Below are 26,589 nucleotides of genomic sequence, written 5' to 3'. Positions count from 1 at the left end.
GGAAAAAAAAAAACACCGAGCTGAACTCCATCTTACAACACCACTCTCCTTTGGACAGACCTTACCCACCCATCTGTACAATGTCATCTTCCAATAACCACACTCTTTCCATCCTTTGCACCTCGCGGTTCCCTCTCTCTTAGATCTTCCTCCCACACACAACAACATCCCCTCCCCCATCAACCAAACATATCCGCCAGCCCTCCCAACTCCGGGCTTCCACCCCTCTTGATCGTCGCCGGTCCCTGCTCGACCGCCATGTACTGCTCCTGCACCTGGACCTTCTTCTGGCGCTCCGGCCTGCCGATCTTGCCCTGCTCGTGGATGCTGACGCCGCGGACGCCGCTCAGCAGGTCGAGCACGACGCCGCGCTGCTGGCGCTCGCTCGCGACACTCTGAATGTGCGAGAAGGCGCGGTCGACCTTGTCCGGGCGATTGCTCAGGCCGGGCAGGGAGAGGATGATGGCGTGGGCCTGCGGCGCGTCGAGCAGGATGATGTTTGCGATGAGCGCGGCCAGGTCCTTTTGCGCGTCGACGAAGGGCGGTTCGTGCAGCGACGTGATGGCCGCCTGCAGAACGTCGCAGCAGAGGTAGCCGCGCGCCGGGCCGTGTTCCTTAAGGTGCGGCGCCGCGCCGCGCAGCACGCGCGAGACGAGCGTGACGCAGCGCGTGTCGCGCACGCGGATGACGGTGCGGCAGAAGATGAGGACGGGCTCGAAGACCGAAGGCGTGCTGAGGATGAAGGTTGCCATGCGCTGTTCCTTGGCTGTCGCTGCGCTGCTGGCGGATGAGGAAGAGGTATCTGCCGAGAGTGTCAGCGTGGTCAGTACGCTTTGTAGTTCGTTGAACGCGGCGAGCTCCTTCTGCTGTTTCAGCTGCGTGCTTCGTGAGGTATTCGTACCCAGTCGGACATCTTCTAAGAGAAGGGAGACCAGCATCACGGCTGAGTGCGTGAGCTGTCGCAGGATGCTCTCGTTCTTCATTTCATCGCCGAGGTTGTCCTGGTCGCCTGCTTGAGTGATCTGTCTGTTTAATGTATCCCACTCGGTGCTGATCTTGGTATCGAGTTCTTTGAAAAGACTGGAGACGATAGGTGGTAGGAACTGAGAACGAAGGTGGACCGGGCAGTTCTCAATGAGCTGCGTGGATATGTTAAGTAGGACGGAAACGTGATGTGCGGAGAGCGCTTGCGCGTTCTCAAACAGTGCTTGACTAAGAGGAATAGGGAGATCGCTGATGCCATAGAAGTGGTCCTTGAACCTGGTAAATCCGTAGAGAATGTAGTAGCAGACTTCGCGAATCTGCCTGACGGTGCCGCGTACCGTTGAAGCAAATCCCTCGTAGGATGACTTGGATCCGCTCACACGCGCAAAGAAGTCGTCCCTACTCTCGGTTGAAATACCCGCCTGCCAGAATCTATCTGTAAGAACGCGCTTCATAACCACTTGCATGTCTGCGGGCAAATGCGCCCAATTACGCATATTCATGAAGGCTTGGGCGTGGCTAACGAGTTGCAGGAGATTTGGCAACACTGCAGGAAGGGCATCCGACCAAAGAGCGCACGCGATTTCATATGGCTGAGAGCTTTCGCGAAGCTTTTCAGTCGACGCACCCAGGAGGTTTTTCGTCAACCGGAGTGGCAGCCTTTGGAAGCGAGCCAGGATCTCAGCTTGCTTCGCCTGGCCTTCGGCATCCAACTGCTGTTGCGCCCAGTCCGAGGTCCTGTGGAAGCCGCGGGACGCGAAAAAGTCTGTGATATCGCCAAGACCGAGCATCTCGCAGAACGAGTGGAATGAAGATAGAGAGGCGCCTAATTCGGGGTTCATCCAGCCATCCTTTACCATGTCCATCATTTGCTTCAAGCGGGCCTCCCGAACATCGCGATCAATCGTGGTGGCGCGGTGGACTATGATGAACAGGAATGCTGTGTAACCCATTCGTTGCCGCTCATCGATGAGACGGTTGGTCACGATGTCGTCGATTTTGCGTTCGAGTTCGTCATAAACTGACAAGAAGTGATCGGGGAAGGCAATAGCGAGTCTCTGGATCTCTGCAGTGCAGGCTTGCTCCAACCCTTTGACCGCTTCGGAATAAGGTGGTGCTGAAGGCTCGTCGCGCAGGGGCAGGTTCAGGATGTATTCGAGCAACTGTAAAGCAAAGCTCGGCCTCGAGGACAACGCCTTGGTGGCGAATGTGACCATGAGCTGGATGATCTTCCTATTGATTTCCGGATCCTCAAAGCGAATGGTGAGGACGCCTCTACACCACTCCTCAAATGCATCCTGCATGATCTTTCTATTGCCCTCATCTTCTTCAGGTTCAGACCCATGGCCGTTTACCCATTTCAAGTAGCCTTTCAAAGCTGCATCAACGACAGTGATCTGGGCGTCCGCCCGGAGTACCGATGGCGAGTTCTTGGAAAACGTCTGCGGCGAGAATGGAGCGAGACCGTCATAGAGATTTGTGAACAAGGCGGTGGCTTGGCCGAGGATGTGCTGCATAGCGTCCAGCGGCATCTTGCGAACAATCACCTCTACGACATCAACGCAATACCTACGGTAATTTCCGAGGAATGCATGTCTCTCAGGCGCGGTGTCTAGATCCTCATTAAGGAGCACGAACGTGGGATTGTCCGAGTCCTCGGGCAGGGCTTCGTAGCGGAGCAGGCGAGAACTGCAAGTCTCTAGTAGGGCAGGGACTAATTGTAGCACCGCAGAAGAGTCTCTGATGGAACGAGTACGCAGCAGTCTTGTCCACGCATGTAGAACGGGGATGGAAACAACGAGACTAGGGTGTCCAAGGACTTCGTAAAGAAGCCGGAGGAAGGCAGGCATATCGCTGTCCTCGGAAATGAGCGTAGGTTTGGCTTCCACAAAGCTGCCCAGATTTGAAAGCAACTGCACGCTTGTTAGATACACATCGGGTATGCCGGCGGAAAAGGCTTTACCTCGGAAAGCTTCTTCGATAGCGTGTATTTGGGTTCGTCTATATCGGTAGCATCCAAGCCCTTGGATGTCCATTGGAAAAGCTCAGCCATGAGATTAACGATCTGTGGTGCGAACATGGGGCAAATAATGTCGATGAAGTCCTGGTCGCCGAAGTTTTGGCGGGCGTAGATGGCAAAAAGAGCCTCGACGGCAGCCTAGAAGATTTAGTACAAGAGTGGTATTCAATAAAATCAGGCTGTCTCACCGTTTGCAGCGGGACGACGGGTATGGAAAGGGCTCTTCCGATGTGGTTAATACTGTCAGTGGAGACGATGGCTTTGGGAATCAACCACGACATGGTCGCGCGGAGGGTGTTCAGCGCCTTGACGGCGATGTGGCAGACATTCTCGTCATTTTCGGCATTGTTGGCAAGACACCAGTCAAGCAGGTCGCAGACGCGCTTGACCCAACCCTCATCGCCGAAGCGCACGTCGAGGTTGGGGTCGCGGCCGGGCAGCTCTTCCTGGATGACGGCGGTTGGGGTGAAAATGCTGACACAGGCCTTGCCCAGCTCGTTGCCGCGCAGACTGGCGACGGGATCCTCTCTGTTGAAGACGTCCTCGGCGAGGGTTTCGAGTATGTACAAGACCAAGCCTTGATGCTCCAGCGATGTCGCCCACAACCGCACCAGCTGCTCGTCCATGTCCATCCACTCCGCGCCCCAGCTCCTCTTGGCCACCTCAGCCCACAGCTGTCCGATCTTGTTCCTCACGTAGATAGGCCCCTGCTGGACAGCGCTCTCGGCAAGCTGGATGACCCAGCCGCGCATGGCGTCGGCCTGCTCGTCGCTGAAGTCCTCCCAGCCATACTTGATCGAGTATTCCAGCACGGTGAGGCCGTAGTAGCGAAGATGTACGGGGTGCGAGGCGTCGAGGGCAAGCTGGAAGCCGTAGGCGGGGGCGTCGCGGTGCTGCTTCACCTGCTCGAGGTAGGCCGAGGCGTCCTGGCGCGTTGTGTTGGACGAGCGCGGATCGAAGATGGCTTCCAGCGCTTGCAGCATGCGCGAAAAGTCGGCGGGGCTCTGTTGGCCGTCGAGGCCGTTGCTGCCGCCCTGCGCGAAGCCGTCCATGGTGGTGCGATGTCAGTGGAGGCAGGGATTGCGATGCGGCGAAGCGGCGGCCTCAGGTGCTCTTGGGAAAGAGCAAGTGAAAGACAGTGGATTCCTCTGGAAACCTAGGGATGCAGTGGGCGATATGAGCAGGGCCGGCCGTCATAGCAGCGGGAGCGGAGTCGGGGTGGGGCGCGGATTATGCGGCGGCGAGCATGGTGGTGAGCAGAAGAGAGAGCTGGCGGTGGTTTCCAATTGCAGCGAGATGGTTTGCCCGCCGCGGCCGGAGTGCCAAGGCCCCGCCCCAACGCACAGAAACGCGGAGTCACCTGCTGCCTGCCCACGCTGCCTGTCCCACCCGCGCGGGTCCCATGCATGCGGCTTGATAAGGCTGACTTCAATCCTTCATAGCCGATGTCGTGTGTTGTCCTGCAACTATATACATGAATCTCGTGACCATCACATCACCACGCACTTTTGCCCTGTCGTCTGCTGGCACTGTTCGATGTATCCGTCCTCGTCCCCGCCAAGCGCCTGCCGGCTCTTCACGCCCGTCACCGTAATCTTCTGTTCGCCCTCCGCATGCCACCACTTCAGCATCTGGATCGGGCCTGCTGCCGTGTCCTCCATGCTAATCGTCCACTTTCCTCCGCTAACTTCCACCGACACGTCTCCTTGCGGGAAGTGGAACTCGGGCAGGAACACTTCCGTAGGGCCTCCCTCACCGGACGAGCTGGGCGCCTCCAATGAGAGCGTGAACACGCAGTTGCGCAGGTCAAACCCATAGTTGAGAATCGTGCCGTGAGTCAGCGTTGGCGTCGGCCGAACATAAGCTTCAGCTGCCCGGTAGCCTTGTTTATCCGACTTGCTGCTGTTGCTAAGCGCACTGGAGGTCATCTCGTCCTCGCCAAGTGTCTGCTTCAGGTTTGACGGCGACACGCGTGTTGTCTCGGATGATTGGCTGCGTGAGTACGACGGTGACTCAGGATCCGACGTAGGCGACGACAGCGTAGGTAATGGCGGGTCGTCCAGCGAGAAGATCGACAAGTCTTCTCCGTTCCACTGGTCTCCCCATCTGTGGTTATTCTATTTTACATTAGTATGTCTTTAAAGTGAGCGCAACAGGGAACCTTACTGTAGCCACGTAGGTCCATAGAGTGAAGCCAGTTGCATGGCTAGCTTCTAGCGCGTAATGGTTTGCATCCATGGCCAGAATCTGGCTGGTGTAATCGCCAGTCTTGTACGCGTGCTTGTCATCCATGTCGTACGGAATTCCTATTTCGCTGAAGACACAAGGGCGCGGTCCCATCTTGTCCAACCCTTCATCTCTGATGGCAGCCAGCTGGTCTCGGAAGCAGTTTCTAATGGCGGTCTCTCCAATCTTGATGGCGAATACCGGGGACAGATATTTGCCGCGAAGAACACCAAAAACATCGACATTCCATACCCTGTTCCACTTCTTCGTCATGAGCGTGACGCCGTCGTAGAAATGAGGCGTGAAAACCATATTCGGGTCATCGTCCTCGGTGCCCTTGATCGAGGGTGGAATCTCCAAGACCGGTGGTTGGCAGAACATGATTGTCTCGGGGAAAACGCTCCTGACCATGTCCCTATGCCTCCTGTAATACTGCATGAACCATTTGTTCGTGAAGTACTCGTAGCTGATCGTCTCGCCGTTCTCGGGATCCTTGGAGAAATAGTCCTTCTTGAGCAGGGTATCTGATTCAGGGTCCCAAACTCCATGCTGTGCCCACAGGCACTCCCCCAACTTCCACCCCGGATCACGCTGAAAGCCGTAGTGGGTTTCGTCGTAATCCGCAGGTAGCCAGGCCGACTGCCCTTCAGGATCCACGAGCACCGATCCTGACTTGTAAGGTCCTAATCCGCCAAAATCCCAGGTGTCGATTTCGCATGCTCTTCCAGAACCCGTGAGGATGGCTTGCCAGGCAGTTGGCGATGTGCCTTTCTGCAACTTCTGTTCCTTGGGAATCGCCGACAGATCCTCCCACCCGATAAGTCCCCTGTTCGGCTCGTTCAAGCTCTCCCAGCCGATAATCAACTCATTATCCAAATCACCCGCTTCTTGAATGCGTAGCGCCAGGTGCTTAACAGCGGCGAAGAAGTGATTCTGGAGGTAATCCTGAATGTTCACGCCATCAATGATCGCTTTCGGCGCGAATGTCTTCCCCGCGAAGAAGAGGGTAAATATGACCTGGCACGACAACCGGGAGTAATTCGTAGCCCAGATCATCTTGGGGAATTGTTCGGGGTCGGGGTAAGTGTTCTGGACGAGGGAAGCTTCGGTGACATCAAAGGTTCGCGGATTCAGTCCACAGGCGTAGATTGTCCAGAGAGGAGCGCCCGAGCCGCCGGTGAATCTGGACCACTGCACTCACAATCAGAGGGATCAGCATGAAGGGAGATGTATTGCATTCAAGCCTACGTACGACATCCTGGTGCGGATCCATGAACACATAGAAGCCGTACTCCTTGGCCACTCGAAGGATGGAGATGGTGTGCTGTATCCACTCCTCATCGTACTTGCCCGGTCCCGCATGCTCGATTGCCTCCCACGTGAAGACGTATCTGATGGTATTATAGCCTATCTTCCTCAGTCTTGTGAAGTGGGTGCGAGCGGTGTCAACAGTGAATGGACGGTCGACGAAAGATACGGTGTCGCCGTCATAGAAGGCATCGGCGACGTGTGAGGGTTGGTCCGGGTGGGCGGGGAATTTGGCGTCTGCGGCGACGTTGATGCCGTGCAGGGTGACCTCGCGGTTGCTCGGGTCCCGGAAGGTACAGCCGTCGACACGCAAGCGTAGAGGAGCCATGTCGAGCGGGTGTGGAGGGAAAATCAAAGGGGAAGAGAGGCGAGGACGTAGGGTCTGGTAGGATAGGGTAGGGTAGATATAAGACGAGAGTACGAGTACGAGCAGTGGTAGGTGCGGCTCGAGCAGCTAATGGAGGTAGGCCCGCAAGCGGAGGCGGAGGGTTCAGGCGCCACAAGAGCACGCCGCGGCATCCTGGCGTGCGTCATTGACCCGGTCGGTGCGCGGGGGTCTCATGGTACGAAAGCCGGGATGGAGGCTCCAAAAGTGTTGACATGCGCACTATTGCTAGCCGCTAGCTTCGACATTTTTGTCTGACCGGAATGTTAATTTCACTCTAAAATCGGAGTATGGTTGGTTGCGTGCCTCAGAAATAATGGTTCAGCTGCCAGGGCTCAGCACCCGAATCTGGACACGGCGTCGGCACATCCTCGGACGGAGATAAGCCGATAAGATGGTGCCTGGCAGCCTGCCGATGCGGCCAGCTTTCACATTCCTATCATGCGCCTTTGCTGGTATTAATACCCCCGAGTCCAAGACACTCGACCACGCTCGCTGTCCTCCTGCCTACACTTGCTATCATGCTACTTCCACTGCGCGTCCTGGCGGTCGGCGCCGCCTTACCGTTCGCGCTCGCTCTTTCGCCCGCCAGCATTCCCGCCGACACGCCCGTCTCGGAGCTGATCGCCTCTGCCAACCAGCAGCTTGCCGCCGGCAACGCGCAGGATGCCTTGACCTTTTTCGATGCCGCTGTCGCTCGAGACCCTAAGAACTACCTTACCATATTCAAGCGCGGCGCCACTTATCTTTCCCTCGGCAAGAACAACCAAGCCCAGCAGGACTTCGACAAGGTCCTCGCTATAAAGCCCGACTTCGAGGGCGCCCTGATTCAGCGCGCAAAGCTAAAGAGTCGCCATGGCGACTGGGATGCCGCGCGGAAAGACTTCGAGGCTGCGGGCAAGAAGGGGGGCCATGAAATCGCGGAATTGGACGAGGCCCAGGGCGCCGCGACTCTGGCGGCCGAAGCGGAGAAGCAGGGCGACTGGGATGGCTGCATAACAAATGCCGGTGTCGCTGTCATGGTCGCAGGCGGTAACCTCGAACTGCGCAAGTTGAGAGCGAGGTGCCGGTTCGAGAAAGGCGAAGTCGCGGAGGGTGTCAACGACCTGCAGCATGTGCTGCAGATCAACTCAGGGTCTATCGAGCCCCACCTCCAGAGTTCGGCCATGACGTTTTACTCCCTGGGCGAGACCGATAAGGGTTTGGCGCATATCCGCAAGTGTCTTCAGTCAGACCCTGATTCCAAGGCTTGCATGAAGCTCATGAAGCGCGAGAAGGCATTAGACAAGCAACTCAAAAAGGCAAAGGGCCTGATGGAGAAGAGGCAGTATGCCAGCGCAGTCAAGCTTCTGATCAAGTCGAGCGAAAGCGCAGGTCTTCTCGAGGACGTGAAGGAGGATGTGCAGAAGTACAAAGAGGAGGGGTATATCCACAGCAAAACTCCGGATGGACTCTACACTAGCCTCGTTGAGATGGTCTGCGAGGCTTATGTTGAGGTGAGTAGCCTGAGAGCTTTAGAATGGTACACGAACGCTCACAATATTTCAGATGAACAACAAGAAGCGCGCGGAGACGTACTGCGCGGAAGCAGTGAAACTCAACCCCGACAATCTTCATGGTCTCATCCTTGACGCAGAACGCAAAATCGACGCAGATGAGTTTGAACCGGCCATTCACGTTTTGAACGATGCCAAGGAGAAGGCCAAGGAGCAAGGAAACCAGCAACTACAACGCAAGATCCAAGAGCTCCAGCAAAAGGCGCATAATCTTCTGAAGCGGTCGAAGCAGAAGGACTACTACAAGGTTCTGGGCGTCTCAAGAGATGCGGACGAAAGAGAGATCAAGCGCGCATACCGCAAACTTACCAAGGAATACCACCCCGACAAGGCATCACAGAAAGGCATTACGGCAGAAGAGGCGCAGAAGAAGATGGCGGCGATCAATGAGGCTTATGAAGTGCTCAGCGATCCAGAGCTCAAGGCGCGGTTCGACAACGGTGACGACCCCAACGATCACGAGGGGCAGTCAAACCCGTTCCAGGGCTCGCCATTTGGCGGTCCTGGTGGACAGCAGTTTTTCATGCGTCAAGGGCCAGGAGGCTCGTTCAAGTTCCATGCGGGTGGTGGTGGATTTGGCGGAGGATTTGGCGGAGGCTTCCCCGGTGGATTCCAGTTTTAGAGGTCTTGCAACACATGGAGAGGAGTTTTACTGTTTCCTGATGGCGGCGTTAGTATGGAGTAGGGCAAAATCCTAATTGAAGGAGTCGGTAGCGTACAGTCTGTGAATGCCGATCAGGCAGCGTGCTGTATAGGGTGTTTAGGGGAAGGAGTCTTGGGTCATGCTTTCATAGTCGAACGCCGAGGGGCGCGGTTGCGCCGCCCCTGTTTTCCATGGCACTCAATGAAAAGACGTTTTGGGTAGAATGAATTGCGGAGCATTGTGACGGTCGCCGAATAAGAAGGCTAGCGCGTGGGACGGGATATTGGTGGTTGAGCACCATGCAGGCAGCGGATGCGATTGCCGGCTTGGGGTCATCTGGCGTGGGTGGGAAGATCCAGGCCCTTGCAAGTTACAAAAGGCCACTGCACCGCCTGGCAGCCCCTCCGCCCGCCCCACGCAAGCAGCACCAGAGACGATGCATCTTGCGCGCCGGCGCCAGCATGGAGTTCGAGGTGTCTTATAGCCTCGATAATGCCGAACAGTTCTGGGAAGGTATGAAATCGAAACACCATGCGCCAGCGCCCGCTGTTCTTACTGACGCGTCGCAGAGCTGGACGACATCGTCTCCGCACGCTGCGACTCGCACGAAGCCATAGACAGCACCCTCCGCCGCTACCTCGCCTTCGCCGCCAACTTTCACGGTACGCCCCGCTCCGGCTGCCTGCCTGACTGGACGCTTGTTGACGCTTCCAGAGGACTATCTCCAAACCGAGGACGAGCTCAAGCAGTGCGCGAGCACGCTACTGCAGTGCTCTATCTTCACCAAGAACAAGGACTACGTGCGCACGCAGTTTGTCTACAGCCTGCTTCAGGTATTTTGCTCGCCCGTTTGGATATACTGGTGTCGAGGCTTCTGCTGACAGCCTGCTAGGAGGATGAACCGCCGACGCTGCAGCTGGTTGCAGCTGTGCTCCTGCTCGATGGCCTCGCCGATATCGACGACCAACACGTCTTCCATATGATGCACAAGGAAGGAGCTTTTCAGCGCCTTGTTGAGCTCATTCGGGACACCAATGTCGACGAGCAGAAGAACATGCACCGGCTGCTTCTGCAGCTCATTTACGAGATGTCGAGGATACAACGCCTTACGGCCGCAGAGCTAGGTGGGATGCCTGGAGATGTAACGCTAGGAATGCACGCTGCTGACGCAAGCTACAGCTGTGGTTGACGATGCCTTCGTCCTCGGTCTTTTCCAGACTGTTGAGGAGCTTTTTGGCGATCCAAACGATCCTTTCTGCTACCACGTCATTCGTGTTTTGGTATGGACTCCACCCAACTAGCGACCTTCTCTGGAATACTCACAATCGACCATAGCTAGTTCTCAACGAGCAGTATTTCGTCGCCAATATTCCGACCCCAGCTGTGCCGCTCACAAACCGCGTTATCAAAGCTCTCTCAACCCACGGCCACATTTACAAGACTTTCGGAGAGAACATGATCCTACTGCTCAACCGCGAGACCGAGGCTTCGCTCACTCTGCTGATCCTAAAGCTCCTCTACCTTCTGTTTCTGAATGAGAAGACGTGCGACTACTTCTACACCAATGACCTTTACGTCCTGATCGACATTATCATTCGTAATCTGCTGGACCTGCCGTCGGACGACACAACGTCGGCGGCGATTCGACACACGTATCTACGCGTGCTGCACCCGCTGCTGGCCAATAGCCAGGTCAACCGACCGCCACACTACAAGCCGGACGAGCTGCTTAAAATGCTGGACTACCTCAGTGCATCTAACGAAAACCCCTGGCGGCACTTCGAGGCGCATGATGAAACGACGATCCGGCTGGCTAAACGGTGCTCCGAGGTGGCGTGGCTGAATAAACGCCGGGCAAGCTTCTCGGTCGACGGTACCGCGGGCCGTGACAGTCCCAACCAGGAGGGTCACAAGGCGGTGGCGCAGCGGATGTTGGGGATGAGCGTGCCGACGGCGGGCGAGAGCGCTCTCAGCGTTGTCGAGGTGGCGGCGCATCAGGAAAAGCCGGGCGTGCAGACGCCGAGCAAGAACAGGGATGCACAGGAGTGAAAGGGCAACTTTTAATTTTGGTAGGTCAATTAACTTCTGCTGCATGCGCGCGGTGTTGGAGGCGTCTGGGCGGTGGCACTCCTGGGATATTGCGATTTATCCGGTATTATTGATAGTAGGTGATAATTGCTTGGTTGTCGATAATGTTCTGTGAATCCTTCCTCCTTGGTGTGTGAATATGGGAATTAGTTGAGCCACTGTTATCCGATACTCAATTTACAATGATATGCAATGCCCGAATGTGAACAATAGCAAAAGGACATCTATAGGATGGCGGGGGAGCTCTTTTGCTGGGCCCGTGCTCTGTAGGGCTGAAGGACCCATGACGTCCATCTCAAACGCGTCCCGCGTCTTCCACCACCATAGCCTCAGCAAAATCCTCTTCCACGCAGCCCACCTCACCGACCGCACGAACACGAGCCACACCCAATGGGCCGACCGAGTCGCTCGCTCCTCCCGTCGCATTCATCGTAAAAACCGAGCACGCGAGCCACCGCAATGGCACCACCTTCTTCCAACAAGGCCGCCCTCAAGGCTGCCAAAGCCGCCATCGACGCCCAGAAGTGGGACGACGCCATCACCCACGCGACAGCTGTCCTCGAGAATGACCCGCAGAACTACTTTGCGCGCCTCTTCCTCGGCCGCGCACTCGACAAGCAGGGCAAGCCGGACGACGCGGCCAAGGCGTACGAAGAGGCGGCGAAAATCAAGCCGGACGATGACCAGGCGTGGTTGGGTCTGAGGGGCGTGTACGAAGCGAGGGGAGGGGAACGGGTGGATGAGCACACGAGGGTCGGGCAGAAGCTGGCGGCTATCTATGCGGGGATGTGAGTTGTGGCCAGTTTTTCCTCGTGTTCTGGGGATTGTGGAGTAGGCTTGGGTGAAGTTACGTTTTTTGCTGATGCACGGGGTGTTGTAGGGACGATGCGCATAGAGCTCAGATCGCAGTCGACAAGGTGGTAGATCTAGCCCGCGCGAAGGGCTCGAAGGCTCAGTACAAGCGCGCGCTCGAGGTGTACCTTCCCACCAGCGACGTTTACGGGTTTCTGGAAGGCCGCGTCCCGCATCCGAGCGCGACGTACACGCGCATCGTGGAGATCGTTGAGCAGGAGGAGAAGGAAAAGATCAACAAGGAGATCGGCGAGAGGAGGACGCGACTCGGGGCGCGGATCGGTCAGGTCACGACGGAAGTTAAGAGGGAGGTGTACGAGGCTAGTCAGCTTGAGGAGCTGTATCAGGCCGTTGTGGATTGGACGCAGGACGATGAGGTGAGGAGGCAGTACGAGGAAAAACTACTGCAGCGTGCGTTTGATACGTTGGCGGTGCTACCTACTGCGAAGAAGGCGGAGAAGAGAGACCAGGTGCTTAAGCTTGCGCATGGCATGGTTATCATTAAGCATCCGTTTGCGCTCGCGTGGAAACTCGAGCTGGAGTGGACGGATGTGGAGACGCTATCGGAGTTCGATGCGAATGTTGTGAGGGAGTTTGTCGAGTTCTTTCCGGAAGACGGTCTGGCGAGGTTGTTGAAGGGCTACTTGACCAGCGAGATCGCGCCATTTCCATTGAAATTACCGCAGGAGCAGAAAGAAGGAGAGGAAGAAAAGAAAGAAGAGGAAGAGGAGCCATTGAGCCAAGAGGATAGATTGTTGCTCATGACAGAAGGACTCGACGACGCGAAGCACTCTCCTCTTGCCCACCGACTGATGGGTGAATACTATCTCCACTTGGAGGAATTCGAGAGTTCCGTCGAAGTCACCAGGAAAGGACTGAAGATTGTTACTGCCGAAGCGCAGAAGAGCGGGCTGGAGTTCCAAAACAACAAAGACGCTATCAATAGCATTCTTGCTACGTCACTCATTCAGTACCAGTCGCCGAAGAATCATCCTGAAGCGAAGTCCATCTTCCACGAGATACTACAACGCAAGGCTACTTTCACCCCAGCCCTCATCGGCGTTGGTCTCATTCTCGAGGAAGAGGAAGAGTACGCGGAAGCAATTGACTTTTTGAGCAGAGCCCTGGCTCGGGATCCGGAGAATGCACGGATAGGCGCCGAGACGGCTTGGTGTAAGGCTCTCAACGGCGATCACACCACTGCTCTAGGTGAGCTCGAAACGTATGTTGAGAAGATGAAGACGACGGATCTCAGGTCCCGAGACTTGAGGGCGCAGACGTTATACCGCATTGGAATCTGCATATGGGAGATCGATCCCACACGACAGGCTCGCAAAGACAGAACAGGAGCATACGCCAGCTTCTTGCAAGCCATCAAAACGAATCCGAGCCTTGCTCCGGCATATACCAGCTTGGGTATCTTTTACCAGGACTATGCGCGAGACAAGAAGCGCGCAAGACAATGCTTTCAGAAAGCTTTCGAGCTGTCTCCGTCGGAGCTGGAGGCTGCTGAGCGCCTTGCCCGTTCATTCGCTGACCAAGGCGACTGGGACATCGTAGAAGTCATCGCTGAGCGTGCTATCGACTCTGGTAAATGCCGTCCTGCCCCCGGATCCAAGAAGAAGAAGGGTGTGAGCTGGCCTTTCTCGGCGATGGGAATCGTCCAGATGAACAAACAGGAGTACAGCAAGAGCGTCTACTCTTTCCTCTCGGCGCTGCGCATCAGCCCAGATGACTACCACTCCTATGTTGGCTTGGGCGAGAGTTACCACAACTCTGGCAGGTACAACTCGGCCCTCAGAACCTTCAGGTACGCAGAGGACCCCGCGGATGGAGTACAGATGAAGAAGCCCACCGAGAACTGGTTTACGAAGTACATGCTTGCAAATGTCAACCGCGAACTCGGCCAGTACGAGGAGGCCATTGACGGTTACAAGGCCGTTCTAGAGTCGAGGCAAAATGAGTTTGGTGTTCAAATTGCATTGCTTCAGACGCTGGTCGAAAGGGGTTGGCGATACATCGAGACAAGTTTCTTCGGCAAAGCTGCGGATAGTGCGCTGGAAGCGCTGACCATTGCGAAGGCGGTGGCTGAATATAAGCCCGAGGCCTTCAACCTATGGAAGGCGGTGGGAGATGCTTGCTCGCTGTTCACATGGGTTCAGAGCCGGATCGCGGACCTACCTTTTGATACAGTAAAGACCTTGCTTGAGACGGCCATCGAGGTCCAAGAGTTCGACATGTTCTCCGACAACGATGGGATCGGACAAGAGCAGCTTGCGTCGTTATCTGAACAGTCGGAGGAGGGTTCATCACCAGCCCGCAAATGCCTCAACGCGGCGATTCTTGCCCAAAAGCGGGCAATTTATGCCTGCGCTCACGACATCCACGCTCAAGCTGTTGCATGGTATAACCTCGGTTGGACGGAATACAGAGCCTATGTGTGCTGCGAGCAAGATGTTGACCCAGCCGCACAGGGCAAGAAGAGCTTGAAGCTCTTGAAGGCAGCGATGAGATGCTTCAAGCGGGCGATCGAGCTCGAAGCCGGCAATGCTGAATTTTGGAATGCTCTCGGGATTGTCACCACACAGCTTAATCCCAAGGTTGCTCAGCACTCCCTCGTTCGAAGCCTGCATCTGAACGAGCGCAACGCGAAGGTGTGGGTCAATCTCGGGACACTCTATCTCTTGGAGAATGACTATGAGTTGGCTCACACAGCCTTTGCCCGCGCCCAGTCCACAGATCCTGACTACCCGCAGGCTTGGTTGGGCGAAGGACTCATTGCCCTGCTGTGGGGAGATGCAAAGGAGGCATTGTCTCACTTCACTCATGCATTCGAGATCAGCGATGCTTCATCTCTTGTTGTGAAGAGGCAATACGCGGTTTCCACCTTCGACCACCTCCTCTCGTCTCCATCAGCCTCGAGCGACATCACGAAACTCATCCAACCCCTCTTCGCTCTCCAACAGTTATACTCGCAAAAGTCAACAGACATTCCGCACCGCCATCTAGCAGCACTGTACCTCGAACGGGTCGGCAGCTACGACGTCGCCATTTCCGCACTGGAAGAGATCTGCGCCACCGCCGAAGCCGAGTTCGAGGTTTCGGAATCGCCTCAAGCTCTCTCCCGTTTTGCGCAAGCCAAGGCCGACCTCGCCCGCAACCGTCTTGCGGCCTCTGACTTCTCGACCGCCGCTGAAGATGCCGAAACAGCCCTGGATCTGACGGCTGAAGAAGAAGGCACTGGGATGAGCGCCGAGGCCCGTCGTAAGGTCCGCCTAGGCGCGCGTCTGACGGCCGGCCTCGCGCAGTACAACCTCAACGCCATGGACGCCGCCATCGACCACTTCCGCACCGCGCTTCAGGACAGCGGCTCAGCGCCGGACGTCGTGTGCTCCCTCGCCGAGGTGCTGTGGGCGAAGGGCGGAGCCGAGGAGAAGAGCGTCGCGCGCGACCAGCTCTTCGAGTGCGTGGGCGAGCACCCGGAGCACGTCGGCGCCGTCGTGCTGCTCGGCGCCATGGCGAGCCTGGACGAGGACGCGGACACGATGGATGCCGTGCGGGACGACCTGCAGGCCCTGCGCACCAGACCGGATCTCGACACGCACCAGCTGAGGCGGATCGAGAAGGTGCTGGACGCCATCGCGGAGCTGTCGTCCTCTTCTGGCGGCAGTGGCGCCGATACCGTGAGGACGGAGGTCCAGACCAGCGTCATGCTCGCCCCTCACTTGCCTCATGGCTGGACCCAGCTCGCGGATCTCGTCGCAGATGGCCAGCAGACGGAGCAGGAGGTCTATCCGGCACAGATGGCGCTTGTCACGGCGAAGAGGGCTGTGCCGCCGAATGGCCCGCTGCAAGCGGAAGAGCTGGCCGCCGCGTTTGCGGGCGTTGGCACCGTTGCGGATGCTCAGAGGGCTGTCATGTGTGCGCCTTGGAGCTCGGGCGCATGGTCGGCGTTGGGAGACTGTTTAGCGTAGAGAGAAAACGGCTTACTGTTTGGAGCGGAGGAATTATGGTGGTATCTAGGGTAAGCTTGGGTCACGGTGCTTAAAAGATCAAGATTTGAGAAAAGTGCAGAAGATCAATGAGATATGTGTGTACGAAAGGATACGTATGCATGGAATTGCAATGGAAAAAAAATTCGATCGCCGTAACAAAACTGAATGTGTAACCCCGCTCCGAACGAAAGACTTTGAACAAAACAAGGAACTCGTAGTCATCCCTTCTGGTGTTTCTCGCTTGAGTGGACGGGAAAATCTCTATACGACAATACAACGAGCCCTGTGAGAGGTGTAAGGCCTACTCACGTATTCGCGGCTTACTACCAAAAGTAGTAGGTCTTCACTCTATGATTTCGAACGAGGGGTTTCAAGATCGTGGGTTTCCAATGAGAGTCGTTCTCAACCAAACCTCAAGTGCCTTGCGCCATCTGACTCCATAGCACCACTGATATTCTCATTACATGTGATCTCTGGATGGTCTATCGACTATGAAAGTTCCAAACGGTCTTGAAGTGCTCAAGTGTTATGCGGATTCTGCTTTCATCAGTTTGATCCGGATCCTTAGCTGCCAGAAGAGCAGCTGAGTAGAAAAAGGCCTTGATCTGTCGACCGCTCGGACCTCGCCCGGAGCCTGGATCAATGATCTTCATCAATTTATAGGCAATCTCGTCTTCATTGGCAGCGAGTTCGAAAGGTCTTTGAAGCGGGTTCTCCCCAATTGCTAATTGGCCAAGAAAGTCGTGCATGAGACGCCTCTGTAATATCCCTTGCGGGCGTTCGAACTCAATCTTCAAAGATATCAAAGACTTTGCTTTTTCGTCAAAAGCATCGGCTCTGTCAGTTATTAACAGAACATAGCCTTTGAATGATTCCAAGTGCCGAAGAGTAGTCACCACAAGCGAGTTACGCTCGCCAGCATCCGCCATTCGTTTCTCGAGGAGCAATTCGGCGTGATCAATGAGAACGATGCCTTTGCACCTCTTAGTGACTTCGAAGAGGCTGTGCACATTCTGCTTTAGGGAAGGAGCAGGGTTGTCTTCGGTTCGATCAACAACGAGTGGAACAAGTGGTAAGCGTGCCCAGTCAGCAACACAGTCTGCTGTAAACGACTTTCCCGTTCCCGGATCACCGTGAAGTAGGATAGTGATGCCCATAGTGTCTGGTTTGACAACCCCTTTCAGAAGTTCGATCTGATCAGCGGGCAAGTGCAATCTTCTAAACGGATCGTTTGGGAAGATGATATCTTTGATGTCATCAACGCTGGAAGTAGCTTTATGAAGTCAGCTTCACACAGGGGCGTACTGGACTGTTCTATACTAACCCCATCGAAAGTCCTGCAAGATGAGCACATTCAGGACATGGGAGCAAATATGAAGCAACCCCGGCCTGACATCCGCAGCTTTCATCTCGGGATATTGATCGGCAATTTCTTGTGCCGGAATCTCTCCGGGTGAGCTTGCGGTTTGGTCCACGATTACGCGAACGGGACCCTTCAATCGTTAGTTAGTAGATATGGAAAGCGTAAATAGTCTTACAGATGCTGTCGTGATTTGCATATGATGCACTCCCTGCCCCAGGATCCAATATCGTCTTCCTCTTGCGCAAAGCTGCTTGCGATGTTTTGGTTCGTCGGGTAAGTAGCCTGCCGGAATTTGCTTCAAGCTGGATATCCTCCTCTGTCCATGGAACTGGGATATTCGGATGTCCCGAAATCGCTTTGTGAAGTATAATCCATTGTGGTTGACCTGCCACACACGCAATACAAGGGGCATTAAGCCCCCACTGAACGTGGGTTCCATACCAGAAACTTCGGATATGATACACGCGGTGAGATGACCTTGCTGCCACTCGAATATTGTCGATCCATGGCTGTACAGATACGGCAACTGATTGAATCTGACGAACTCGCACTTCCTCTCCTGTATCCGAACAATCTCATGGGACAGGAGTGGGAAGTCTGTTTGTATGCCATCGACAGAGAGCGTTCGTACTGGAGATCTTCGAGCCATCTGAGAGCGAAGCGCTTTCGTGGACACTGTCATATCCACACGTTCTTCCTGCCGCAGGGTAGTTGTTAAAAGCACCTTGACTAGCAGTTCTGGTTCATTCATGACTCGACCCAGCTGGTTGACAAACGCTTCTTCCAACTGCGCTTGCTCTATGCCAATCTTGTCGATACCGTCGATGATTATGAGAACACAGGAAGCGTTAATTTTGTGAAAGCATGCAATAAGGAGATCCAAGAGGTGGTTCAGATTAGTGGCCGTCTCTTTCCCCATGCGCGATCGGATGCTGGGGAAAATATCAGGGTTCTTTCTCAGGCTTTGAGATATCAAAGATTGCGCCAGCGCAACATAGGATCCAGCCGAGGCTTTGTCTTCGTACCTATGGCGAAGGACTAAGGCGGAATCAAAGTTTCCTTCAGCCACAAGGATGAGAGGGTTGGTGAACAGCATGTTGCAGTCAGACACAGTCAACAGGTTGTTTCCATCAAGCCACAGGAGCTGTGAGGCCGGAGACTGGAGCCAGCTGATAAGCCTCTCTGATTTAAGCTGCCCCTTTTGTTTAGGCTTGTAGTCGTGCATCGATGGAAACTCCATAATTGCTCTTGTGCGTCGGGCAGCATCATTGAGGCTTTCCTCTTGCGCTAGATCGGTAAACACATCATTGAGTACCCGATCAATGACCTCTGAGGGGCTCATGCCGTCTTCATCGATATCTGTCTCGTTTTCAGTCGGGGGCTGGCTGCGCTGGCGTTCCAAACACGGTTGATCCATGACCTCATCCACTTGTTGCCGAACGGCGGTTGCTGTTTCCCGGATATCTTCGGCTTTGTTGAAATTGACAGGGACCATTTGAGAAAGCCTTTCCAGCAAGGCAAGCATCCGTTCACCGTTGGACTGCTGATTCCTGACGATGTTGAGAACTTGTCTGGTCGCTTGGAGACCCAAATGCGTTTCCAGATCGTTATGGTGCTGGGAAACTTCACGAATATGGCTGAAAATCTCCTCGATACCGTCGACAATGCTCTGGAATCTATTCTTCCATGGATGGATGGTCGCTTTCAACATTCTCTCTAATGTGCGTTAGAAATAAGACGTATGTGTCCGCGGGTATCTTACTTGCTCGGCATTCTGTGTATAGCTTCACAGCCTTCGCGAGGAATTTGATGTATAGCTGGTATGCTTGGGAGATTGCGGATACGAGATTGCGGCTCGGGCGATAGGCTGTGAGGTGGTCTAGCGCCTCGAATTTCGCGCTTGCTCGTTTCATGAACGCCGGTACCTTTTCCTTCACCTCCTGCAAGTTGACTTGAACCGCCAAAATGATCTTGACTGCGCCGTATGCTATGGCTACTAGCTCTGGAGCTTGACTGACCATTACATCCAACATTTGGACGTAGGTAAATGTTACTTGAGCAGCGTTGTTCAGCCCCTTCTTGATATTGTCCCGGATAGTCGCTGTTTTCCCATCTCGATCCGGGTTTCGCGTGTCATGTGCTATTCGAGCCTCTTCAACCAAAAGAATCATTTGCGCGCGGCTTGCTTCGATTTCTTTCCATTCATCGGTGCTTGCACGTTCTCGAAATTGGTTGATGCGGAGCTCCATTTTGGACTGCCAGTGTGATATCGCGCTTCTGAAGTGTCCTATCAGTGATGTGAACAAACTCGATCAGAGAATGGCAACAGGCTCACTGCTCCAAAATCTCTTTGGTCCACTTGTCGTCCGACCACCTCCCAGGTCCGTGGGGGCCATTGCGGCGTTGCTCATCGGAGGTGCCGGGTCTGACGCTCGAGCTTGCCATATGACCGTCTTCCACCATCTGTTCAGGTTCCGCAGTCAAGGTGTCACCAGATATCATGTTCGCGCATGTTTGGGAGAGCGGGGTCAATCAGACTAGGATGAGACAGCAGCTGATTAGGCACCCGTCAGCACAAAGATGCTGACAGGTTACATGCATAGCCGACATCTTACATGCAGCCGCGATTAGTCGTCACTCTAGTTTTCTAACTTGCATATCGCGGAAAATTATATAAGCTCCTAAAGCGGAAGTACCATGGTTCTTATCGATCCTTTAGTTTCAGGCACCAATTAGTGCCTTATCGGGATTGCAGCATCCCGAACTCCTTAACTATGGTATACAGCTATTAACTCTGCTTAGTAAGGTGAATGATATGCTATCGCTGTACTTGACTACCTTTCTAAATGTGAGGAAGGACCTGCGACTTATGTGCCAGTTGGCTCGAGTAGGGCCATTACAGATGGTATACACGCTACCCATACCAACCAGCTCTTAAGTAATACTCAATTTTAGATGCGCTTTGCGCCCATGCAGGCCTTCATGGTACTACAGAGAGTTAATAAGGCCTTGCCCTTTACTTTGTTGTCTCGGAAGCGAAAAAAAAAGGTTGATTGATTTGCGCCCAATATCATAGTATAGCTCATCATAGGCGTCTTGCTTCTCTGAATGTCGCATGAGAATACGAGACCCTATCGCAAAGAGCTTGCTGACTCCTTCGATCAACTGAGGCTGGGAGGCTGTCTGTGTGGTCAACTCTGGATTTTCAGACAACATTGGTAATAATCAAGGCCAATTACATATCCAGTCACCCGTCTAATTCTTTCAGAGACATTTAAAATTACCTCCCGCCCACAATGCCCATATGGCCAGCTAGGCAGTCATTTTCCGTTGGTGGCAGGCGAAAATGGGGTTCGGCGCCCGAAATCCAGGAGCAACGTCTTCGGGACAGCATTGCGGAAGACAGGCTGTTCGATTTCTTGGTTGAGGCCTTTTAGTTGTTCAGGCTGCTATTTGCAGGGATGAGGCATTCAGGTGAAGGCGCCTCCACAGGTCATGCGGAGTGAGGCTACCAGTCGCTGCGGGATCATCCGTCGTCAGCCGGCTCCTCTCTCATGCGCGTAGTGCATGGTCAAAAGGCGGGAAATGGCATATCGAGTAATTCTTGAGGCGATCGGTGTCGAGTCTAGCCCTGATGTTCTCGTATGTGGTGCTACTTGGACATGAGGCCGAAATGAGTTTACCTGCTCCAACCGCCGCAAACTTGCTCAACGCAGGCTCAGCCCCAGAAATCCGCGCCATCTCGCAACCAACCTCCGGATATCTCTCCAAACAGTTACTGGCGCATGATTGAGAAGTCAATAAATGCGACGTTTATTTGTTCCAATGCAGGAACAGCCTCTTGGACTGTCGCTGGGCATCACTCGTCTGCGGCATCCCGGTTCACGCCCCCATCCTCGTCGTTTTCTCCTCAAGCGAGCACTGAGGCAACCCTCATAACTCTCATGAAATCACGTTGACCACCACCACCACCACCACCCGTCCGCAGTTCCGCAGGCCTTTTCCCTCTCGACGGCTAACACGACGGGTCGAAGTCGCATCATCATCATCCCCACCACCACCATCATGGACGAGATGCAATCCCACCATGACCACACGAACCAGGCTCATAACAGCAGCACCATGTCGGACAGCACGACAATGACAATGCCGGCCATGACAATGGCCATGACCTTCTCATCCAGCACGACCGTCACGCTCCTCTTCCCGGGCTGGACGACGACGACGCCGGCCGCCTACGCCGGGGCGCTGGTGCTCCTCTTCGCGCTCAGCGTCTTCCACCGCTTCCTCGGCGCGGTGCGCGCGCAACTGGAAAGGACGGCGTGGTGGCAGGCGCAACACGGCTATGATGACGATAATAATAGAGCAACAGTAACAACATCGGCCGAGAGGAAGAAGGTTGGCTCGGCTGGGTGGTGGTGGCGCCGGGTGAGGAGGCTGAGTGGTGGTGGTGGTGGTGTCGATAAACGCGTTCTCGACGATGACGTCGAAGGCGGTGCTGCCTCGGAGGAGGAGAGGGAGCCGCTCTCGCCCAGGCCGGTTTCATCTGCCGGAATGGCGGTGGCGGTGGCGGATGGCTACGGAGACGACGAGAAGGAGAAGAAAGTTAAAGCGGCGGCAGGGTTCTGGACGCCGAGCGGGCCGTGGCGGGTGGGAAGGGACGGGCCCAGATCGACGTTAGAGTGCGGGAGGGCGGCGTTGGGCTATCTGCTGTAAGTAGTAGACTTTTTTCTTGTTTCTCTCCTCCGCTGTTGTGAGCGTGTCATTTGTTTTTTCTTGTTTTATTTCCTTATTTGGTGGTTTGTTTATTTTTGGTGCTTTGTGCGACCTGACAACTGACGTATTTCGGTGACAGGATGTTAGCGGTTATGACGTTCAATGTTGGAGTTTTCGTCGCCGTGATCGGTGGGATCTTGGTGGGCGAATTGGCGTTTGGAAGGTACACGCAAGGCGGTTCTACGAAGCAGGAGGACGGATGCCATGATTGAGGGCTGTGTGTACGACGGGGGTGGTGCTTTGTTTAGACACGATAATGCGACTCGGGAACGGCTTCGCTGAGAATCAGTTCTTTTTTCGTCGACTCGGGACGGCGGAGTGTTCTATAGATATGCTGTGCTCTAGGGTAAGGGTCCAAACTTTGGTCAATCGTCAGCTGTGAAATTAGAGTTTAGCTTCGCCGACGTCAGCGGACACTTGTTCCTTCCTGCTCGAGCACGGTTGCCTGCCGTGTCAGGAGACGCGTCGTGGGCAATACCTAGTCGGACAACGATCTGCAGGCCAAATTGGAAACGGGAAGCAGCGCAGCTCACAGCGTCTTGACAGATGCGCCTCGGACAATATCCACGCGGTCATGACGTTGCCGATGAAGCTCGGACGCAGTTCAGCCGTGTCGACCTGGGAGAAGTATATCAGTTCTGCAATTTCAAAAGCCCACCGCGGCCCAGTTAATGTCGTGTGGGACGCCTTTTACTATGGCAAATTCGCCGCTCAGCTGATATTTAGCGTGGTGTAGTCGGGTAGCGGAAAATCGCTCCGAAGGCCCGGTGTTGAAGGATGAGACACAAAACAGCCGAAAGCTGTTCTCATGCAAACCAGACGCTTCTCATTGGCGAGATTGGCGGCGACAGTAAACGCCGACTCTCCGACAGACGGCATGCACCTTTACGGGAATTCTGCACGTCTCAGGCAGCTTGACTAGCGCCACACCGTGGCCCAATCGAAACATGAAGTATCCCGAATCAGTACGAGGCTGGACGCACTTCGATCAGTGCGGTCAGATCTAGGGCTCCCTAATCCACCTCCCTGGAAAAGCTTGTAGATACATGTCGTACGAGCTCAATGTCAAGCCGGAGCCGAGCTGCATGGAGCCTTTGCTGACTTTACACCGCCGCGCCATGTGTCCTTTTCAGTGATGAAAATCGGGGAACCTTCATGCGCACTCTCTCCCCAATGAAAGCCTGGTTGAGGCGCAAATTGTCAGGAACTGCTTGAAAGCTCCAAGGCCGGCTTGGAAGGGAACCAGAGGCGGGGGCAGGATGGATTTAAGCTTGTTCCTATGCGAGCAGGGCACATCCTTGTTTGAGGCTCAAAAAAGGATCAGAAACGAACTGTATTGTCTCACCCCCCAATTGGAACTGATCTGCATCGGCTTTGATAACGGCTAGAGGAGATCCGACCACCACCAGCTCTGCCCAGTGATTTCGGACCTATTCACAGTGGTCCCGCGGGGCTCAGCATGACGTGGATCTCTAGTGCGGGCCTCCACTGTACGAGTGCGTTTTTCTCACAGCGCTCGACGACGTTGCATCATCCTGCAAAAACCCGAGAGCCTATGAATCGATGTCTCAACATGATTCCGGCTCCACAAGCACGCCAGAGACGTCCGATACGGCGGGCGCGGCCCGGCGGTTGTGCTCGCGCCGATGGTTAATATACTGGCTAATGCAAACCCTCGGTGGAGCACATGAACGCTGCAATATTCCCTCTTGTTAAATTTAACACCCCGGAGCCTGCTACGGGATCGTCATTTTGCATGCTGTTGTTTTGTCTCTCAATTATTCAGCAATGGCTCCAAACCGATGGCCAGACGAGCCACTACCCAGTGGAACCCCTTACGCAGACCTGCCTATCAGTAACCCCAACTGCATGAACGACACTTGCAATGCTTTTGCTGCTGGTTGGAATGAATCGTACAAAGACACAAGCTTGATAAGCCAGCTCGACTATGGATTCTGGACCCTCTGCTACTATCTATCCTGGGGTGTTTTATTTGCCCTTGGAAACTTCATATACCTCATGAGGGACTATCATGCGCGGCGATACACCAGACGGCAGCCTTCGACACATCCTTGCAGCTGGAGACACCGCGTGGTAGCGTGTTACCGTTCAGTGGTATACCGACGGTTTACTGGACGCCTGCAGGCCTTACCCTCGTTTGGCATGCTAGCCCTGCTCAGCTTGTCGACCGTATTCTTTACCTGCCTCATTTTCCCCGAACAACCATACTTACGCTCTCGCTTCCGCTTTGGATCCCCGCCTTTATCAGTACGATGCGCTCTCTGCATTTCAGCTTTGATGCCACTTCTGATTGCCCTTGGTGGGAAAGTCAACATCGTTACTTTGTTGACAGGAATCTGTTACACCAAGCTCAATATATTGCATCGATATGTCGGCGGAGTCATTTTCGCTCTTGCAACCATCCATACGGTGAGTATGCTCAAGTGCAATTTGCTACGTATCGCTGATTTCAGTAGGTTCCTCATATCTATGCACCAATCAAGGATGGCGGATTTGATTACCTCGCTCAGTTGTACATCGACCAAAAGCGCGAAGTAAGTAGGGTGGCCCGAATCTTTCATTTCTTTCTGCTGACCTGATAGTTATCTGGGACCATTTTATATTTTCTCTTCCTCTGCATGATTGCTCTCTCCATTCCCTGGTTCCGCCGCAAATTCTACGAAACTTTTGTTTATACCCACATATTCCTGGGTCTCTCCTTCATCGGTATCCTTGCATGGCACATCAAGGGCGAATACATGGCCGTAGGGTTCCCCCTTTTTTCTCGCCCCATCCACCTGCACAACATCGCGACATCCGCTAACCGCTTGTGCGCCATTAGCCCGTCTACATGTACGTCACGCTCGGCATCCTCCTCCTGCAAACCATGTTCCGCCTCCTCCTCTCGACGCGCTCGCTCCTCTTCCTCTCGGGCTACCCGACGACCCTCGAGCCGCTGCCCGGCGCCGTGACCAAAGTCCGCGTCGCCGTGCCCGCCGCCCTGCGCTGGCACCCGGGCGACCACGCCTTCATCCGCATGCCCTCCCTCTCCGTCCTCGACAACCACCCCTTCACCATCGCCTCGGTGCCATCACCCCCAAATACAGCAACAAACACCCTCACCTTCCTCATCCGCACCCACGCCGGCTTCACCTCCCGCCTCGCCGCCCTCGCCGCCGCCAAAGCTGCGGGAACCCCGTCCTCCTCCTTACCCGCCTCCCTCTACCGCTCCTCGCTCTCCTCTCTCGAAGAAGCCGCCGCCCATCAGCCTTCCCACCACCACCAGCCGCCACCACAAGGCCCTCCCCTCCGCACCCTCATCGACGGCCCCCACAGCCGCGGCGCCCGCGTCCCCGCCCTGCACGCCACCGTCGACACGGTCGTCCTCGTCGCCGCCGGCACGGGCGTCACGGCCGCCGTGCCGTGGCTGCTCGACCTGGGCCGGCGGATGGCTGCGGACGCGGAGGCGGGCGCCAACGATTGCCGCGTCGGCGCCGTGCGGCTGGTGTGGGTCGTGCGGCGGGCCGAGTGCGTGGAGTGGATAAGGGAGGAGGTGGGGGAGGTGTTGGCGGCGGTGGAGGAGGCCGGGGCGGGGCGGGGGAGGGGGGTCGGGAGGGTCGTGGTCGATGTGTATGTTACGGGTGGGAGTGGTAGTAGTAGTGGGAGTGAGGCGGAGGTCGGGGAGAAAAAGAAGGAGGAGGAGGAGAATGGAGGGGCGGGGGGAGGAGTGTTGGTGGCCGGGAGTGGTGGTGAGCGGGGTGGTGATGGGGATGTGATGCCTGCGCCTCCGCCGCCGGCTTATGGTGGTGTTGCTGACCGGGGAGATGAGGAGGGGAGACTCAGTGCCGAGACTGAGGGGCTGGGGACGGTGGAGGTGGAGGAGCAGGGCGGGTTCGTTGTGCATCACGAGCGCCCTGTTATTGCGAGCTTATTGCCGTCGTTGGTGAGCGGGACGCGCGCGTTCGTTCTGGGGTGCGGACCTGAGGGGTTTAAAGTCGAGTTGTCGAACGCAGTGGCTAAGATGCAGAGGGAGATGGTGCTGAAGTCTAGAAGTATGGAGAGCATCGCATTGCATACGGAGACGTTTGGGTGGTGACGAAAGGAGCTGTTTTATGATCATTGCTCTTTCTACTTTCTTCATGATAGCCACATTTCTAGATACTTTTACGATTCAATACCTGATTGTGAGTTAATGTCAGTTCAGTTTAGACAGATACGTGCATCTTGCTAGCATATGGTCCATGATGCTAATATGTATGCCAAAGTCAAGCAGATACCTGTGAAGCTTTCGCTATTTGCTTTATACTTAGAAACTGATCAATCGATACACCAAGCATATGTCCTTTCTTGCAATAAACCCGCTGCTTCATAGCATATTTCATTTCCCCAGATC

General features: G+C 55.1%; 8 protein-coding genes across 8 annotated transcripts; 5 read left to right on the top strand and 3 right to left on the bottom strand.

Moving 5' to 3' along the window:
- Positions 1 to 179: 179 nt before the first annotated feature.
- On the bottom strand, positions 180 to 4,056 carry LTHEOB_10146 (Protein msn5; the record flags this gene model as incomplete). The annotated part of the gene is made up of 3 exons (XM_035506759.1): positions 180 to 2,897; positions 2,948 to 3,142; positions 3,193 to 4,056. 3 exons carry the CDS (start codon positions 4,054 to 4,056, stop codon positions 180 to 182), a joined length of 3,777 nt encoding a protein of 1,258 aa, XP_035368184.1.
- Positions 4,057 to 4,494: 438 nt separating this feature from the next.
- LTHEOB_10145 (Glycoside hydrolase protein) lies at positions 4,495 to 6,866 on the bottom strand (the record flags this gene model as incomplete). Its single annotated transcript, XM_035506758.1, has 3 exons — positions 4,495 to 5,121; positions 5,171 to 6,421; positions 6,483 to 6,866. The coding sequence occupies 3 exons, from the start codon at positions 6,864 to 6,866 to the stop codon at positions 4,495 to 4,497; spliced, it is 2,262 nt and encodes a 753-aa protein (XP_035368183.1).
- A 578-nt stretch (positions 6,867 to 7,444) lies between these two features.
- LTHEOB_10144 (tpr domain protein) lies at positions 7,445 to 9,101 on the top strand (the record flags this gene model as incomplete). Its single annotated transcript, XM_035506757.1, has 2 exons — positions 7,445 to 8,419; positions 8,472 to 9,101. The coding sequence occupies 2 exons, from the start codon at positions 7,445 to 7,447 to the stop codon at positions 9,099 to 9,101; spliced, it is 1,605 nt and encodes a 534-aa protein (XP_035368182.1).
- A 482-nt stretch (positions 9,102 to 9,583) lies between these two features.
- LTHEOB_10143 (uncharacterized protein) lies at positions 9,584 to 11,171 on the top strand (the record flags this gene model as incomplete). The annotated part of the gene is made up of 6 exons (XM_035506756.1): positions 9,584 to 9,635; positions 9,692 to 9,784; positions 9,837 to 9,955; positions 10,015 to 10,246; positions 10,302 to 10,402; positions 10,458 to 11,171. The coding sequence occupies 6 exons, from the start codon at positions 9,584 to 9,586 to the stop codon at positions 11,169 to 11,171; spliced, it is 1,311 nt and encodes a 436-aa protein (XP_035368181.1).
- A 498-nt stretch (positions 11,172 to 11,669) lies between these two features.
- On the top strand, positions 11,670 to 16,036 carry LTHEOB_10142 (Antiviral protein; the record flags this gene model as incomplete). Its single annotated transcript, XM_035506755.1, has 2 exons — positions 11,670 to 11,998; positions 12,091 to 16,036. The coding sequence occupies 2 exons, from the start codon at positions 11,670 to 11,672 to the stop codon at positions 16,034 to 16,036; spliced, it is 4,275 nt and encodes a 1,424-aa protein (XP_035368180.1).
- Positions 16,037 to 17,376: 1,340 nt separating this feature from the next.
- On the bottom strand, positions 17,377 to 19,922 carry LTHEOB_10141 (Apolipoprotein B-100; the record flags this gene model as incomplete). Its single annotated transcript, XM_035506754.1, has 4 exons — positions 17,377 to 17,550; positions 18,145 to 19,136; positions 19,183 to 19,697; positions 19,756 to 19,922. The coding sequence occupies 4 exons, from the start codon at positions 19,920 to 19,922 to the stop codon at positions 17,377 to 17,379; spliced, it is 1,848 nt and encodes a 615-aa protein (XP_035368179.1).
- Positions 19,923 to 21,485: 1,563 nt separating this feature from the next.
- Positions 21,486 to 22,932, top strand: LTHEOB_10140 (Ctr copper transporter family protein; the record flags this gene model as incomplete). The annotated part of the gene is made up of 3 exons (XM_035506753.1): positions 21,486 to 22,132; positions 22,276 to 22,359; positions 22,743 to 22,932. The coding sequence occupies 3 exons, from the start codon at positions 21,486 to 21,488 to the stop codon at positions 22,930 to 22,932; spliced, it is 921 nt and encodes a 306-aa protein (XP_035368178.1).
- Positions 22,933 to 24,494: 1,562 nt separating this feature from the next.
- Positions 24,495 to 26,292, top strand: LTHEOB_10139 (Ferric reductase; the record flags this gene model as incomplete). Its single annotated transcript, XM_035506751.1, has 3 exons — positions 24,495 to 24,626; positions 24,674 to 24,751; positions 25,039 to 26,292. The coding sequence occupies 3 exons, from the start codon at positions 24,495 to 24,497 to the stop codon at positions 26,290 to 26,292; spliced, it is 1,464 nt and encodes a 487-aa protein (XP_035368177.1).
- Between the last annotated feature and the right edge of the window lie 297 nt (positions 26,293 to 26,589).

This window comes from Lasiodiplodia theobromae, assembly GCF_012971845.1.
Source record: "Lasiodiplodia theobromae strain AM2As chromosome Unknown scaffold_36, whole genome shotgun sequence".
NCBI lineage: Eukaryota > Fungi > Ascomycota > Dothideomycetes > Botryosphaeriales > Botryosphaeriaceae > Lasiodiplodia > Lasiodiplodia theobromae.
The sequence above is the reverse complement of the archived record's forward strand: the minus strand, read 5'-3'. Positions and strand labels throughout refer to the sequence as shown.